The sequence below is a fragment of the Abrus precatorius genome, unplaced genomic scaffold (genome assembly GCF_003935025.1).
Source record: "Abrus precatorius isolate BTA unplaced genomic scaffold, Abrus_2018 Scaffold6, whole genome shotgun sequence".
In the NCBI taxonomy this organism is placed as follows: Eukaryota; Viridiplantae; Streptophyta; class Magnoliopsida; order Fabales; family Fabaceae; genus Abrus; species Abrus precatorius.
In genome coordinates, this window is record NW_020874406.1 from 8,673,934 (window position 1) to 8,692,768 (window position 18,835).

The 18,835-nt window shown below is 30.6% G+C and overlaps 1 protein-coding gene and 1 pseudogene across 1 annotated transcript; both read left to right on the forward strand.

The window, feature by feature from the left end:
* Nucleotides 1-2,855: 2,855 nt before the first annotated feature.
* Nucleotides 2,856-6,442, forward strand: LOC113870110 (probable LRR receptor-like serine/threonine-protein kinase At3g47570). Its single transcript, XM_027506709.1, has 3 exons — nucleotides 2,856-5,550; nucleotides 5,648-6,007; nucleotides 6,282-6,442. The coding sequence occupies exons 1-3, from the start codon at nucleotides 2,856-2,858 to the stop codon at nucleotides 6,440-6,442; spliced, it is 3,216 nt and encodes a 1,071-aa protein (XP_027362510.1).
* A 4,354-nt stretch (nucleotides 6,443-10,796) lies between these two features.
* LOC113870111 lies at nucleotides 10,797-18,835 on the forward strand (annotated as a pseudogene).

Consider the following 18,835-nt stretch of genomic DNA (forward strand, 5'->3'; position numbering starts at 1 on the left):
CCTAGGAACTTAAATGATAGATGGGACATCATCTTCATTTCTGTTTGCTATGACAAACAAATTATCATTTGCCGTTCCTGGAAAAGGAAGGTCATGAGCATGATTTTGAAACCTGTAGATCATTTGATGGTGAAGAGTTGCTGTGATGGCTTCTTCAATTTGTTTAGCTCCAGTGAGCTGGATCTGGACTTTCAATCTGGTTGGAAGAGTTTTGTCTCTCAAAGAGACATTATAATTTGGAAAGATGGTGAGGACCACACTTCCAGCATGAAGAGTGGTTAGTAGTGTTGCTATAACAGCATGTTCATAATAGATGTAAGTGGAATCAAGAAGAGTGATTCTGGCAGTGACTGGAAGATTTTTCCTACCATGTAGGGATAGGACTAATCTTATTGCTCCAAAGTGTAGAGAAGTGTATCCCTCAGTCTTTCAATGGTCTATAAAGGTTTTAGGGATTTCAAGGTTGATGTATCTCTCTTCCTTTGTAGCAGGTATCTTACATTGGTCCATTCTGGTGAATTGGACATATTCTTTAATAGGAGATTGTTTTCTAAGGATCAACAAGTTTACTTTGTTGGTCCAGGATTTTTTTCTTCTGAAAACATTGTAGGGGCTTAGCAGAGGGGCTATAAATTCCTGAATTTGAGCATCTTCAGGAACATAGGTGTATTCTATCAAGTTTTCTATCTTATCAAAAGCAGTTCTGATACAGTCTTTTGGCAATGAGATAGGAGAGTTTAGGAGAATAGGAGAGATTTCAGTAGAAGAGGTATCTGTGGGTGTATTCATGATATTGTGGTAACTCTTACTCGCTTTATTTATAATGACTATCACACTTATCCCCTCCTTTAACAGAGACTTTAGGCTCTGAATAAATACAGGAGTTCGTGGCATTGTTACAGACATGAGCGACTATGAATACAGTCTCTCCGGTAGGTGCCTGTCAGCTGTCCAGCCGATAAACCCTGAAGATATGAGCATTAAATAATTTGAAGGCTCTGATACCATTACTGGCCGGGAGCCTCTTATATCATAACTCAGAAAGAAACTATCAGCACTTTCTAATACTTTGAGCAAACCTATATACATTTTTCTTATACTCATGCTGATTATCCTATCTAAATTATAATAAAGAGGACCGTAGCAACATGATCTTTTACCTAGAAATTTTCTGATGCACAGGATCCATTAGAATGGCAAGTGTAACAGGATCTTTATTTTCAGTTTTATTATTTTTTCTTTTTTTGTTTTGCATCTTAATAGAAAAATAAAAAATTGCAAATGCTTCTCGATCCTATAAAATTAGAGCATGTTCGGTTCTCTTTTTAAAAAATAATTTTCTGTTTTTAAAAATAAAATATAATATATTTGTATTGTATTTTATTTTTATAAATAAAGAATTATTTAAAAAAAAAAACAAATATACTCTTAATTTTTTATTTAAAGAAATTTGATTTTACAAGGCTCGCAAGTCTTTTTGTAAAGTCATGTGATAGTCAATGCTTAAATATTAAGATAGCATGGAAAAATCTGTCAACATCTCTGTCGAGACTTTTTATATATATATATATATATATATATATATATATATATATATATAAATAAAGGGAAGTAAGAAAGTATTAGTACGGGACCCACAAAAAGAAATTAATGTCTTCCATGGTGAGAAAAAATCACCAACTAATGCAGAGGAGACATGGGGGATGGAATTTTTTTTGGGTCTCTTTGAAGTATAAATATAATAATATATAACTGCAAAAGAGTATGTACTATTAGATATTGAAAATTTACTCCTGGGAGATGAGAGGGTGAAAAGGCTTTTTGTTTCAATGTTTTAAATATTTATATAATATAAAAATAATTTTTAAATACTCAAATAAAATTTTAAAATTATTTTATTAAAATAACTACGAAGCTGAAACATTTTAATCATGTGACTCTAAGTCAGATTGAGTCAACAAGTGTAGGCTGAAAATGTGGAAGTATTATGAACAGTGTAGGGTGTAGAGATGTATTCCGCTTTCTAGTCATCCCTGACTTTCACCCTATGTCCATAATAAAACATATTAAAAAAATTACTATGTGCATTTATGATGTCAAATTTTAATTATTCAATTAACGAAATTGCTCTATATAATCTATATGATTCAAAAGGAATTAAAAGCTATTGGTACAAATTTTATATAATCTATATGATTCAATTAACGAAACTGCTCTATATAACCTATACAATCCTATAATCACCACTCTAACTTCAATAATTAAACCGCTTACCTACGTCAATTCAACTTTAGAAGCATTGATTTAGACTAATTTCCATTGGTACAATTAGCATTTTCCAATAAAAGATTATGCCTAGATACCAAATACCGTGCAAGAATGGAGGAAAATTATATGATCAAGGTAGAGATAAATAATGTGAAAAGGGCATGCAGCACTTTTTTTTGATAAAAAATATTTGAGAAAGATTAGGAAATTCACAAATGCAAAATTCTAGATACCAAATGCCGTGTAAAGATGGGGAAGCGTTAAAGCGTCCATAGGAAACAAGACAGATCAATCGATTTGAAGATTTGAGTTGACTTTTAAGGGATTGCAATCAAATTCAAACTGAAGATGTCACTTGCTGTCTTCAGTTGTTCATTATCTCAGGAATTTGAAATATAGCTATCAAAAGTCAAACTAATGATGCACACCCATTGTTGTGTTCATACGTACATGTCAAGATTAAAGTAGAAGGAATATGCTTATCCTATGTTGCCGATCAATAATCTCAGCAAATCAAAACCCAAACATAGAGCTATTTTAGCAGAAGAAAACACACAATCTAGTACCCTCTTGTTTCCCAAGAACAGATGAAGCTCTTCACTCTAATGTTACCACCATTTTGGTCATTATGTCTTACCCTACTTCTTTTAACTTCAATAAACTCACTTTTGTTTGACCAACGTACACATGCCTCAGCATCGGGAAATGAAACTGATCATTTCACATTGCTTAAATTCAAGGAATCAATTTCGAACGATCCACGTGGAATCCTAGATTCTTGGAATAGTTCAATCCACTTTTGCATGTGGCATGGAATCACATGCAGCCCCATGCAACAAAGAGTTACACAGATGAACTTAGGAGGATATCATTTGTATGGAGTCATATCTCCACTAGTTGGAAATCTCTCTTTTTTGGAATATCTTGATCTCAGAAACAACAGCTTCTATGGTAAAATACCACCACAATTGGGTCGTTTAGTACAACTTCAACAACTCTATCTCAACAATAACTCATTGGTGGGAGAAATTCCTGCAAACTTGACAAGTTGCTTTAATCTTATAGGCTTACACTTGTCAGGGAACAATCTGACTGGCAAAATACCAAATGATATTGGTTCTCTTAGGAAGCTCCAACAAATTTTCATCTCAAGCAGCAACTTAACAGGACAAGTCCCACCATCCATAGGGAATCTTTCATCCCTTACTGATCTTAATGTTGGTTCTAATAGCTTGGAGGGAAATATTCCACAAGAAATGTGCAGATTGAAAAACTTGAAAACCATAGCAGTTGGCATAAACAATCTATCTGGTAATCTTCCTTCTTGTCTTTATAATATGTCGTCTCTCACTCTAATTTCTGTTGACATGAACCGAATTAATGGCTCACTCTCACCAACCATGTTTCACACCCTCCCCAATCTCCAAACACTTTTCATTGGTGGTAATCAAATGTCAGGTCCAATCCCAACATCCATCACAAATGCAACGACGCTTCAAGCTTTCGATATTACTAGAAACCATTTTGTGGGACAAGTTCCAAGTCTAGGGAAGCTGAAAGATCTTCAGCTCCTTGGTTTAGCTCAAAACAATCTAGGTGGCAACTCAACTAAAGATTTGGATTTTTTGAAATCATTGACAAATTGTAGTAAGTTGTATGTGATAGATATCTCCACCAATAATTTTGGAGGATATTTACCAGATTCCTTGGGAAATATGTCCAGCCAATTCAATTACCTATATGCTGGGGATAATTACATATCGGGAAAATTTCCTGTAACATTAGGAAATCTCATTAATTTGATTCTCTTGACCATGGAAAATAACCGATTAGAAGGAACGATTCCAGCTACTTTTGGGAACTTTCAAAAGATTCAAGTGTTAGAATTGATTGGAAACAAGCTATCAGGAAAAGTACCAGCCTTCATTGGCAACTTTAGTCAGTTGTTTCATTTGGGTTTAGGACACAATATGTTTGAAGGAAATATTCCTCCAAGCATAGGAAATTGCCAAAAGTTACAATACTTAGACCTTTCACAAAACAACCTTAGGGGAACCATACCTTCAGAGGTTTTTAGTCTTTCCTCTTTAACAAACTTATTAGACTTGTCACAAAATTCGTTGAGTGGTAGTATACCAGAAGAAGTGGGCATGGTAAATAATATTAATACGTTGAATTTTTCTGAGAATCATCTATCTGGTGAAATTCCTGAAACCTTTGGAGAATGCTTAAGCATGGAGTACCTCTATTTACAAGGTAATTCCTTTGATGGAATCATACCAACCTCTTTGGCTTCACTGAAAGGTCTTCAACGTTTAGACCTATCACGAAACAACTTGTCTGGATCAATTCCTAAAAGCCTGCAAAACATTTCTGTCTTAGAATACTTGAATGTTTCTTTTAACATGTTGGATGGTGAGGTGCCAACTGAAGGTGTTTTTCAAAATGCAAGTGAGTTTGCAGTAAATGGAAACAACAAGCTTTGTGGAGGTATTTCAAAGCTGCATTTACCACCATGCCCTGTCAACGATAAGAAGCCTACAAAACACCACAGTTTTAGAGTCATAGCTGTGATAGTTAGTGTGGTTGGTTTTCTTTTCCTACTGTCATTCATTCTAACTATCTACTGGATGAAGAAAAGAAACAAGAAAGCACCATCTGATTTCCCAACAATTGACCATCTAGCTAAAATTTCATACAGAAGCCTACATCTTGGAACTGATGGGTTTTCAACTAGGAATTTGATTGGATCTGGAGGTTTTGGATCTGTGTATAAAGGAACTTTTGGGTCAGAAGATAGAATTGTTGCCATCAAGGTCTTGAACCTTCATAAAAAAGGAGCTTACAAGAGTTTCATTGTTGAATGTAATGCACTAAAAAATATTAGACATCGCAATCTAGTTAAGATTTTAACATGTTGTTCCAGTACAGATTACGAAGGCCAAGAATTTAAAGCTTTAGTTTTTGAGTACATGAAGAATGGAAACTTAGAACAATGGCTTCATCCAAGGACAGGAAATGCAGAAAAGGCAAAAATATTGTACTTATTTCAAAGAATAAATATCATTATTGATGTTGCTTCTGCATTACATTACCTTCACCATGAATGTGAGCCACCAATTGTTCACTGTGATTTAAAGCCAAGCAATGTTCTTCTTGATGATAATCTGGTGGCTCATGTGAGTGATTTTGGTTTAGCAAGACTTCTCTCAACCAATATTGGTAGCTCTAAGCAAACTAGTACAATTGGAATAAAGGGTACAATTGGTTATGCTCCACCAGGTATGTTCTGAACTCCTGTGAAATTCAGTGTTTCTTTGGATTCTATAGTTTTAGTTATAGTGCACTAGACCAATGACAATTTTGCTGCTCATTTTAGAGTATGGTTTCGGATCTGAGATGTCTACACAAGGTGATGTGTATAGCTTTGGCATTCTTATGTTGGAAATGCTTACCGGAAGAAGTCCAACAGATGAAACATTTAAAGATGGTCAAAATCTGCATAACTTTGTTGAAGTTGCATTTCCTGATAATCTTTTACAGATTTTGGACCCATCTCTTGTACCATTAGAGACAGAAGATGCAACCGAAGAAGATGTTGAGAAGTGCTTGGTTTCACTTTTTCAGATAGGACTTGCTTGCTCGATGGAATCACCAAAAAATAGGATGAGTATGATGAATGCAATTAGACAACTAAATATAATCAGAAAGGCCTTCCACACTGAAGAACAATATAGAGGTGCCACTTTCACACTGCTGCATATGCCAATTTATAATAACATGTTTCTAGTCCTTTATTTTTTTTTTCTTCTAAATTATTTACACGCTTATGAACCTTTCCTTTTAAAATTTTATAACAAAATAAAACAGAGATTTCTACATGCTTAATTGGTTATGCCACCTTGCTTCAGCTATTACTTGCTAAAGCAGTTATAATATAATTTCTTTCACCTTGATATGTACATACATATATTTCTAAACTACAAACAAAACATATTCTTCCTGCATTTCAGGTGTTGAATCATGTGAAGAATTCAAAATGAAATCTGTTGTGAATAGCAGTGTTGAAAGGGATGAAAAAGGAGACAAGTCAATGGCCGAGATGGACACAAGAAATAAAAGTGAACATTTTAGCACTACAGACTCGGAAGAAGAAATTATAACAATAGAGTGAGTTGAAATCAAGAAATGAGAGAACTAGTGTAGTGAGTTGCATTGTGTATATATCATTTGAGCATTTTGATAAATGCGTCTATTCAAGTGTCTTTCATTCCTTTTTTTTAATTCCTATTTTCCTTTCTCTATATTGTAAATATCATGACCTGTGTGCTAGTTCATGTTCATAGACAGTGTTAATCTACTGTTACATAAATAAAAGTTGCATTTCCTGATTTCTTGACACATAAATTTGTAGCTTGAGGTGCTGCCATTGACATTGCCATTACAAGTTCAAATGTGACATTAAGCTTCTATCTTATACTTATCATTACCTTCATGATATTAGAGTCTAGGATATATCTTATTTTTGCGTGTGCTGCCTGGAACTTTTGTCCAGATTTAGTAACTAATAAATTTTTTTAAATAATATAAAAAATAAATAAAACTTTTTTTATAAGTTAAAAACAATTTATTTAAAGAAATAAAATAAAAAATAACTAAGTAGATTTACAATAAAACCTAAAAATTGATTACTAACTCAGTTTAATCACCTTTAAAGGATAAATTTTAATAAAAAAAAACTTTAACAACGTCAAGTGATTGAATTTAATAGTTTATCGTATAAACTTATTGATTCTATAAATATTATAATATAAAAAAGATAAAATTATTTATAAGTTCGGATAAAATTAAAAAGCTAAAAACATTTCTTGTTTCAAAGAAAAAAAAACGTGTTAATTAGAAAAATAAAAATTATAAAGTTTACCTTATGTAAGCGTTGAATGTTATATTATTATTCAAAATATAATAAATATTTTTAATACTTAAATTCAATTTTAAAAATTGAAATTAGTATTTTTCTTTTTTCTTTTCCTCCCAATTTGTCCATATGATTATAGCATTACACCGCAAACATAATTTTCCAGTCTTCACCCCAAAGACCAACGATTGTCAAGTTTTATTTATTAAACCTAAACAAATCAAATTCTTTCAAATTTTCAAATTAATTTATTCAACGAATACTTAATATCTTTGAGTTCAAGTTAGGGATGACAATAGGTAAAGTATCCGATGGACACCCGCAAAATTTATCCACAATGGGTAGGGTATTTATCCTCTATATAGATACGAGTATGGGTATGGGTAACTCGCAAATTTTAATGGGGATAGGTACGGGTATGGGTGTCTAAGTACTCACTCTGCCCCATACCCGCATATATATATATATATATATATATGCTTGAACTTTATTCTACAATTATGCATTAAATTTTTGTATTATTATATTATTTATATGAAGTTATATAAGATTAATATAAAAATATTTAATAATAAAGTAAACCAAAAAATTTATTTTGGTTTATATTTTTAATAGAAAAATTTATTTACTATTTTATATCATTTAATTAGGCTAATACAATTTAATTATTACATAGTTAATATGAAATTGATTTCTTTTAAAATATTATTTATATATGACACACATAAAATAGTTTTTACACAAATATTTTTGTTAATAAAATCATATTGATGTTTAAATCATAAAGTGAATGATAAATAATAAATATATTGTAAATATTTTATAAATTTTACAATCACCTACTATTACTGTAAACTTATTATTTATTAATAATATTTAAATTTTATTTTTATATTTTAATTTAAAATAATATTTTTCTATGCAATATATGTATTACAAGCACAACTATAATATATTAAATCTAAATAATATTATTCTTATTATTTATTCACGTTCAAAGAATTTTTTGAAAAGATATAAATGTAAAAAATTATTGTTAATATTTATTTATTAATTTTTTTCAGATAAAAAAGTATAATTTTTTTAATATACACGTATATTTCTTTATTATAAAATTTTATTGTAATTATTTATCTTTTATTGAAATTCTTTCTTTTAAAATTTATATACATTATAAATATTTAATTTATTAAAATAATTTTTTAAAAATTTGTATTTTTGATAAAATATTTTCATATAATATATGAGTTAAAAATACTAGTATTAATATATATATATATATATATATATATATTAATTATATTATATTATTTTAATTAAATCTATTATTTTTCTTATAATTTCAAATTGAAAAGTTAAAAAAAAAAATTATGTATCTACTTTCTGTTGTTAGTATTGAACTTCTCTGCTCTAACTCTATTCTCATTCTTAATGTCTGTCTCATTAAAACCTAACAACTATGGAACGTTATTCATTAGAGTTAGTTGTCAATGCCGTCACAAGAGGTCACCAAGTGATCCCACATGAAGGGACAACCATTAGGGATGGCAATGGGTAGGGTATGGGTAGGGTACTACAGTACCCATCCCCATACCCGCGTTTTAAAAAAATACCCGTACCCGGACCCATACCCGCGTGGGTATGAACATTAATCCCCGTACCCGTACCCTCTGGGTACCCGCATACCCGTCTTGTACCCATTACCCGCGTTAGTTTGAAAAAAAAAATATTTATAAAGAAAAATATGTTTATATAATTTCACATAAGTAGCATAATAATACAAAAATTTAATATGTAATTGTCGAATAAGGTACAAATATAGATAAAAAAACAAATATTCAAAGATCATAAATGTTAAATGTATCTTAATATAATAATTTTTTAAACTAAAATTCTTAGAAACAATAAGTAAAACTAAACACACAAGTTATTTGTCAGTGATAATCCTATCTTGTGTGAGATTTGATTGATTGGTAATGTCAGAACAACAACGAAATAGATCTGTACAATGGTTGTCCTTTCGTGTTGGATCACTTAGTAACCTCTTGTGACGGCATTAACAACTAACTCTAATGAATAACATTTCATAGTTATTAAGTTTTAGTGAGAATGAGAATAGAGTTAGAGTAGAGAAGTTCAATACTAACAATAGAAAGTTGATACATAAAATATTTTTTTTAACTTTTGAATTTGAAATTGTAAGAAAAATAATAGATTTAATTAAAATAATATAATATAATTAATATATATATATATATATATATTAATACTAGTATTTTTTAACTCATATACTATACGAAAGTATTTTATCAAAAATATAAATTTTTGAAAAATTATTTTAGTGAATTAAATATTTATAATGTATATAAATTTAAAAAAAAATTTGAATAAAAGATAAATAGTTACAATAAAATTTTATAATAAAGAAATATACGTGTATATTAAAAAATTTTACTTTTTTATCTTAAAAAAATTAACAATAATTTTTTATATTTATATCTTTTCAAAAACTTCTTTGAATGTGAATAAATAGTAAGAATAATATTATTTAGATTCAATAGATTATAGTTGTGTTTGTAATACATATGTTGTATAGAAAAGTATTATTTTAAATTAAAATATGAAAATAAAATTTAAATATTATTAATAAATAATAAGTTTACGATAATAGTAGGTGATTGTAAAATTTATAAAATATTTATAAAATATTTATTATTTATCATTCACTTTATGATTTAAACATCAATATGATTTTATTAACAAAAATATTTGTGTAAAAAATATTTTATGTGTGTCATATATAAATAATATTTTAAAAAAAAGTCAATCTCATATTAACTATGTAATAATTAAATTGTGTTAACCTAATTAAATGATATAAAATAGTAAATAAATTTTCTATTAAAAATATAAACCAAAATAAATTTTTTGGTTTACTTTATTATTAAATATATTTTTATATTAATCTTATATAACTTCACGTAAGTAATATAATAATACAAAAATTCAATTCATAATTGTAGAATAAAGTTTAAGCATATATATATATATATATATGCGGGTATGGGGCGGGGTGGGTACTTAGATACCCATACCCGCACCCATCCCCATTAAAATTTGCGGGTTTTTACCCACACTCATACCCGTACCCGTATAGCGGGTAAATACCCTACCCATTGTGGGTAAATTTTGCGGGTGCCCATCGGGTATTTTACCCATTGCCATCCCTAACAACCATTGTACAGATCTATTTCGTTGTCGCTCTGACATTATCAATCGATCAAATTTCACACAAGATAACGTTGTCACTGACAAATAACTTGTGTGTTTAGTTTCGTTTATTATTTCTAAGAATTTTGTTTAGAAAATTATTATATTAAGATATATTTAACATTTATGATCTTTGAATATTTATTTTTTATCTATGTACCTTATTCGACAACTACATATTGAATTTTTGTATTATTATGCTACTTATGTGAAGTTATATAAACATATTTTTCTTTATAAATATTTTTTTCTCAAACAAGCGCTGGTAATGGGTACAAGATGGATATGCGGGTACCCAGAGGATACGAGTACAGTAATTAATATTCATACCCACACGGATATGGGGCCGGGTACGAGTATTTTTTTAAAATGCGGGTATGAGGATGAGTATTATAATACCTTACCCATTACCCTCCCTAGTTTAAGTATAGATAAGTAATTATATAACTAATTAAGACCACAATTTTGTCTTACTTACCTTAAAAATAGAATTATCTCTAATTAAACATAGCTGTAATTTAAATAAATAATAATAATTTGACAACATGATGTGTTTTCTTTGAATTGCTGTATTATTTTATTCCTACCCAAAGTTTGAATATTATTTCCTTAGCCGATACACCAAAGTTTGAAAATTATGTTTATAGTGACCACCATATATCACAGGCTGGTGACTAAGCAGTTTATAGTGATCATCACCACATAGTGGTAATCGACTTGCATTCTAAATCACTCTATAATCGCGTTGATCAATAGCTAATTGCATGAAAATTATTTGCTCAAAAATGGAGACACAAGGGGTATTCGACAAAATTAATAAATAAGTCATTCAAAGTTAAAATAATTTTATTATTTGAACCATTAAAAATAAATATTATATTTGATATCGTATACGATTATTTTTATTTTTATATACACATATTCTAAAAATATATTTCAAAATACAAAGTGACACCTTCTAGGCGAGTATGGAAAAAATTCTCAAAATTAAAAATTAATAAGCTAGCTAAATCTAATTCGAAAGCATCTAATAAAATTAAATATTAAAATAACTAATAAAAATAAAATAAAATATAAAAATATAATTAATTATCAAACAATAACTTACAATTTAGTAATTATATATTTTTTATGATTGTAAATTTTGCACTTTAATTTATTTTAAATTGTCATCTTAAAATTAGGATAACATTTGTATCTTTATTTTTATTTATAAATATTTTTATTAAGTCAAATAAAACAATATAAATAAATTTATATTATTATTTTAATAACTATAAAAATCTAAATAAGTAAGAGATTAAAAAAAAAAATTCAGAATTAAATTGATAAAAGATTTCAGTTAGAAGTTGAAAAGCTAAAACGCTACAGAGTATTTGGTAATTTTCTCTTAACTAAATAAAAGCTTATTTACCAAAGCTTGTTTGAGCACAATAACTTTGTTTAGTAGAATAATTTTTCAATAGCTTAATTAGAACAAATTTTGAAACACTACTTAATTTTAGTTTTTCAACTCTTGCTGTAAATATGGTTAATAACTATTTAAAAATATATAATCATAAAATTTTAAATAAATTAGTTTTTAATTAGATTTTTTATTTTAATAAATTTTTATAAATATTAAATTTTATTAATTTAACTGTTAAATAATACTATATTAAAATATCAATCATACATACTTAAGTTGTAGATGAATTCAGCATTCTTAAATATGAATATTTACACTTATTATTTATTTATATTTTAAAAATATATAAATAATTTTTATGAATTATTTTTTATTTTTTATTTATATTACTTTTTGCATATTTAACCTATTCAGGTAACTTCTAATTTAACAATTTGATAGTTAAAATTAATATTTATTAAAAAATTATTAAATAGAATAATTTTTGTTAAATTTATTTCTTACATAACTTGATCTCTGTCTATAATGATGAATAAGAATCAAAATTATAATTTTAAATAAATATAATAAAAAGTTATAATCATCTAAATATTAATATACATATAACTATTTATGAATTATTAATGTCAAGCTATAAAAATTAAAATTTAACTTATTTAAATAATCAACATAAAAATTAAATTTATTTATTTAAATAAATATTGAGTAGTAGGAGAATGCACAAGCTTGGAGTACCTTTATTTGCAAGGTAACTCCTTTGACAGACTCGTTCCTTCCTCTTTGGAATAAATGAAAGGTCTTCGACATTTAGATCTATCACGAAACCACTTGCATGGATCAATTCCTAAAGGCTTGCAAAACATATCTGTCTTGGCATATCTGAATGTATCTTTCAACATGTTGGAAGGGGAGGTGCCAACTGAAGGTGTCTTTCGAAATGCAAGTGAGCTGTTAGTGAGTGGAAAAAGTAAATTTTGTGGAGGTATTTCAAAGCTGAGTCTACCACCATGTCCTCTCAACGCTCAAAAACTTGCCAAACACCCCAATATCAAGCTTTTAGTGGTGATAGTTGGTGTGGTTTCTTGTCTTCTCATATTGTCATTTATTTTAATTATCTATTGGCCGATAAAGAAACCAGTAGGACATTACAGTGCAATCCCAAAATCTTAAGTAAATGAATATAGTATCTATCTTTTTATAAATTCTTAACTTACTTATATCTCATTTCATATGAGACTAATTCATACTTGATTCTAACAAAACAAAACAAGAAATCATCTTCTGATTCACCAACAACTGAGCAGTTCTTTAAGGTTTCATATCAAAGCCTACACAATGCAAGATGGGTTCTCAACTACAAACTTGATTTGTGTACAAAGGAACCCTTGTGTTAGAAGACAAAGTTGTTGCCATGAAGGTTCTAATCCTTCAAGAAAAGGGATCACACAATAGTCTCATTGCTGAATGTAATGCACTTAAAAATATTAGACATCGCAATCTAGTCAAGATTTTAACCTGTTGTTCTAGTGTATATTACAAAGGTCAAAAATTTAAAGCTCTAGTCTTTGAGTTCATGAAAAATGGAAGCTTAGACAATTGGTTGCATCCAGCAATAGAGTCAGTCTACTGACAAAGCTAAATCATTAAGCCTTGAAAAAAGGTTAAATATTATTGTTGATATTTGTTAGGAATTGAGATTTTTCTAGAATACTTTAAGATTAGAATATATTTTTGTTTTGTTTTACCTGCTACTGTTTGTTAGGTAAAAGTATGGGTTAATGCTTAATTTGAGGAAGAGTAATTCACATAGTCAGATTTAGGTAGAAAGAAGTGTTGCTCCTTATTTTGTGCTGTCTTATTAATCAGTTTTTGTTAAAATCTATTGTAATATATATTCAACAAATATAATGAAATGATATTACGCATTCTTCCTCCATTTATCTGGTTTCATAACATGGTATCGAGAGCTTAGTAGTTCTTGAAGGGCCTGTGAGGGAGTAAAAATACCTGTTCAAACTAGAAACAAAAACCTACCAGACTTCTTCTTTACCTCCACCTCCAATATTTGCAAGAGAAAACTATGACTTGTGGGCTGCAAAAATGAAAACTTATTTGAGAGCTTAAAATTTGTGGGAAGTGGTGGAAAATGGAAGCAACCCAACCCCTTTACCAGACAACCCAATAGTGGCTCAAATAAGGCTTCACGATGAAAATGTGGCAAAGGAAGGTAGAGCACTTGCCATCTTACATGCAACAGTACATGATGATGTTTTTATCAAGATCTTGAATCTTGTGAAAGTAAAAGAGGCTTGGGACAAGCTTAAGGAGGGGTTCCAAGGCAGTGAAAGAACTAGGAGGATGAAGGTGCTAAATCTGAGAAGAGAATTTGAAGCCATCAAAATGAAGGATTCTGAAACAACGAAGGAGTTTTTAGATAGACTCTCTAAGGTGGTTACACAAATCAGATTGCTAGGTGAAGAGCTTAGTGATCAAAGAGCTGTGGAGAAAGTCCTAATTTGTCTTCCTAAGAGGTTTGAGTCAAAAATCTCCTCTCTTGAAGAAAATAAGGATTTTTCTCAAATATCATTTGCAGAACTTGTGAATGCTTTGCAAGCTACTGAACAGAGAAGGTCGTTGAGAATGGAAGAAAATGTTGAAGGTGCTTTTGTGGTTAACACCAAAGGCAAAGCTCAAGGCAGCAACAACTTTTGAAAAAAACCTTTTCGTGGAAAGAAAGGCAAAGGGAAAAAGGAAGAATATAGCAACAAAAGAGGAGCTTGGAAGGAAAAGTATCCACCGTGTCCTCACTGTAAGAAGAAAAATCATACAGAAAATTTTTGTTAGTTCAAACCTGGAGTCAAATGTAGGGCGTAGACCCAACTTGGTCATGTGAAGAAGGTTTGCAAAAACAAAGCAAAGCTGCAAGGAAAGCAAGCTCAAGTTGTTGAGCATCAAGAACAGATCGAAGAGCAGTTATTTGTTGCTTCTTGTTATTTGGCAAGTAGTAGCAAATAAACTTGGCTCACAGATAGTGGATGTACAAACTATATGGCTCATGATGCTAGCATTTTCAAGGAACTTGATCACTCCTACTTCTCCAAAGTCACCATTGGCAATGGAGAAAGTGTTGATGTCAAAGGAAAAGGAGTGGTGACTGTTGAAACTCCCTCAGGTACTAAATTTAATTCAGATGTTTTATTTGTGCCTGAAATAAATCAAAATCTCTTGAGTGTGGGACAAATGCTTGAAAGACATTATAGCTTGCATTTTGAAGATATGAGATGTATAATATATGATCCTGCTGGTTGTGAATTAATGTGTGTTAGAATGAGGGATAAAAGTTTTCCCTTAGAGTTGAAACAAATAACTATGCATGCTTTTCCAAGTGCAGTAGATGATTCTATTTTATGGCATAAAAGGCTTGGTCGTTTTAGTTACTCCACCTTGAAGCAAATGAAATCAAATGATTTGGTGCAAAATCTGCCTGCCATTCATGAAAATGTTGATGTGTGTGATGTATATATGGTAAGCAAAGCAAAATGCCATTTCCTACTGAAGCAAGTTGGAGAGCTACTGAAAAATTGCAACTTATACACACTGATGTGTGTGGCCCTATGAGTACAACATCTTTAAATGGCAGCAAATACTTTCTGCTATTTATTGATGACTTTACAAGAATGAGTTGGGTGTTTTTTCTAAAGCAAAAGTCAAAAGTGTTTATTGTTTTTCAGAAGTTCAAGCTAATGGTTGAAAATGAGGCTGAATGCAAAATTAAAAAGCTCAGATCTGATAATGGAATTGAGTATACAGCAAGGGAGTTTTAGAATTTCTGTGAGGATGTTAGAATTCAGCATCAATTAACTGTTCCTTACACTCCTCAACAAAATAGAGTGAGTGAAAGGAAGAACAAGACAATTATGGGGATGTCAAGGTGTTTGTTGTTTGAAAAAGGTCTTCCTAAAACCTTTTGGGCTGAGGCTGTTAACACCTTAGTATACTTGCTGAATATGTTATCTACCAAAGCCTTGAAAGGTAAAACACCTTTTGAAGCATGGTATGGAAGGAAGCCTTTGGTGGAGCATCTCAAAGTATTTGGCTGTGTATGTTATGCTTTTGTTCCAAAGGTTAAAAGAGATAAGTTGGATCATAAGTCAGAAGTTAGTGTTTTCTTAAGGTATAGCAGTAATTCCAAAGGTTATAGAATATATAATCCAGCAACAAAGAAAATTCTTGTCTGCAGAAATGTTAAGTTTAATGAGTTATCTAGATGGAACTAGGAGAAAAGCAAAGCATAAGCTTCAAGCAAAAGGCAACTTGGAGCAGACAGTGTCTAAGAACAAAATTCAGAAATTGAAGAAGAAGATTTGGAGGATGATGAAAATTTTCCGGTTAGAGGCACTAGAAATCTAGCTGAAATTTATGAGAGATGTAATGTTGCTGCACTAGAACTGAAAGGTTATGTTGAAGCTGCTGAACTAGAAGGTTGGAGAGTTGCTATGGAGGAGGGGATGAAAATGATTGAGAAAAACAAGACATGGCAGCTTGTGGATAGACCAACTAATCAAAAGGTGATTAGTCTTAAGTGGGTTTATAGAATCAAATTTAATTCTGATGGTTCTGTAAACAAACTTAAAGCTAGATTGGTTGTTAAAGGCTATCATCAACAACATGGAGTTGATTTTTCAGATACTTTTGCTCCTGTGACAAGACATGATACAATCAGAATGCTAGTGGCATTGGCAGTAAAATTGGGTTGGAAGATCTATCATTTTGATGTGAAGTCAACTTTTTTAAATGGTTTGCTTGAAGAAGACATCTATGTTGATCAACCTGAAGGTTTTCAAGTTAAGGGCAGTGAAAATAAAGTCTACAAACTCCATAAATCTCTTTATGGATTGAAACAGGCACCAAGGGCCTGGTATACCAGAATTGACAATTACTTTTTGCACAAAGGCTTTGAAAGAAGTGAAAATGAAGCCACTTTGTATGTAAAGAAGTCATGGAATGAAGTGCAACTCATTATATCATTGTATGTTGATGATATGCTGGTCATAGGGAGTGATTCTGATTCCCTTAGACAATTCAAGCATGATATGGAGAATGAATTTGAAATGACAGATTTGGGAGAAATGAATTATTTTCTTGGAATGGAGATTTATCAATGCAATGCAAGAATCTTTATTTCACAAAGAAGATATGCTTTGGAGGTGTTGAAGAAGTTTCATATGGAGAAATGTAAACCAGTGACCACACCTTTGGTTGCAAATGAGAAGTTGTCTCTTCATGATTCTATTGGTAAAGCAGATGCTTCTGTTTATAGAAGCTTAATTGGAAGTCTATTGTATCTTTCAGCCACTAAACTAGACATAACGTTTGCTGCAAGTTTATTATCCAGATTTATTCATTCACCTAGTGAAGCTCATTACAAAGCAGCAAAATGAGTATTGAGGTACATAAGAGGTACAACTGATTATGGTTTGTGATTTCTCAAAGATAAAAGTGTTGATCTTGAAAGATAAGCAGATAGTGACTGGGCAGGAAGTGAAGATAATGCCAAGAGTACCTCAGTTTATGTTTTCTCTTTTGGCAGTGGAGTTTTCAGTTGGAATTCAAAGAAACAAGATGCAGTGGCTCAATCTTCAGCTGAAGCTGAGTATATTTCAGCTGCAGCAGCTGTAAATCAAGCCATTTGGCTTAGAAAAATGTTGTATGATGTGGGGCAAATACAAAATGAGGCTACTGTAATATGGGTTGATAATAAGTCAACCATTGAGATTGCAAATAATCCTGTCTATCATGGTAGAACTAAGCACATCAAGGTAAAGTATCATGCCATTAGAGAAGTAGTGAAATCAAAGGAAGTAAGCTTGGAGCACTGTAGCTCAGAGAAACAGATTGCAGATGTCATGACCAAAGCTCTCTCCAAGGACAAGTTTGAAGTATTGAGGTCAAAGCTTGGAGTATCCAAGAAAAATATGAAGGAGGAGTGTTAGGAATTGAGATTTTTCTAGAATACTTTAAGATTAGAATATATTTTTGTTTTGTTTTTGTTAGGTAAGAGTATGGGTTAATGCTTAATTTGAGGAAGAGTAGTTGACGTGGTCAGATTTAGGTAGAAAGAAGTGTTGCTCCTTATTTTGTCCTGTCTTATTAAACAGCTTTTGTTAAAATCTATTGCAATATATATTCAACAAATGTAATGAAATGATATTACGCATTCTTTCTCCATTTATCTGGTTTCATAACAATATTGCTTCAGCATTTCATTATCTTCACTATGAATGTGAAAAAGTTGTCATTCATTGTGATTTAAAGCCTAGAAATGTTCTTCTGGATGATTGCATGGTAGCTGACGTGACTGATTTTAGATTATCAAGATTCCTCTCAAGTATTGGAGTCTCTTTGACGGAAAGTAGAACAGTTGGAATAAAGGGAACTATTGGTTATGCTCCTCCAGGTATAGCATGCTTGATTAAATTAAGTTGTGAAATATTTTAGTTTCAAGTGTTAGGTCTTATTTCTAAACTTTCTATTTTCTTTTTGGTTAATAATTTCATGATAACTTTAAGGTGATTAATTGTTTGTTGCATTATATTTCAGAGTATGGAACGGGTTCGGAGGTGTTGGTTGAAGGTGACATGTATAGCTTCGGAATTCTGATTTTAGAAATGTTAACTGGAAGGAGACCCTCAGATGACATTTTTAGGGATGGTTATAATCTCCATAATCATGTTAAAAGTTCAACTCCAAATCACGTTTGGCAGATTGTGGACCCAACTATTATCCATAATGAATCAAAATTAGGCAATAAAAATCTTGGCCTTGTGCATCCTAAAGTAGAGAAATGTTTGGTTTCACTTTTTGAGTTTGCAATTGCCTGTTCACTGAATTCGCCAAAGGAAAGAATGAGCATGAATGATGTCACTAAGGAGCTTAATCAAATCAAAAGTTTCTTTCCTTATGAGAAGTAA

What these genes read in the sequence shown, in the direction of transcription:
- LOC113870110 (XM_027506709.1), top strand. Translation starts at nt 2,856, where the DNA reads ATGAAGCTCTTCACTCTAATGTTACCACCATTTTGGTCATTATGTCTT. An exon ending in AATTGGTTATGCTCCACCAG is followed by an intron (nt 5,551 to 5,647) that starts GTATGTTCTGAA and finishes TGCTCATTTTAG; the next exon opens with AGTATGGTTTCGGATCTGAG. An exon ending in CACTGAAGAACAATATAGAG is followed by an intron (nt 6,008 to 6,281) that starts GTGCCACTTTCA and finishes CCTGCATTTCAG; the next exon opens with GTGTTGAATCATGTGAAGAA.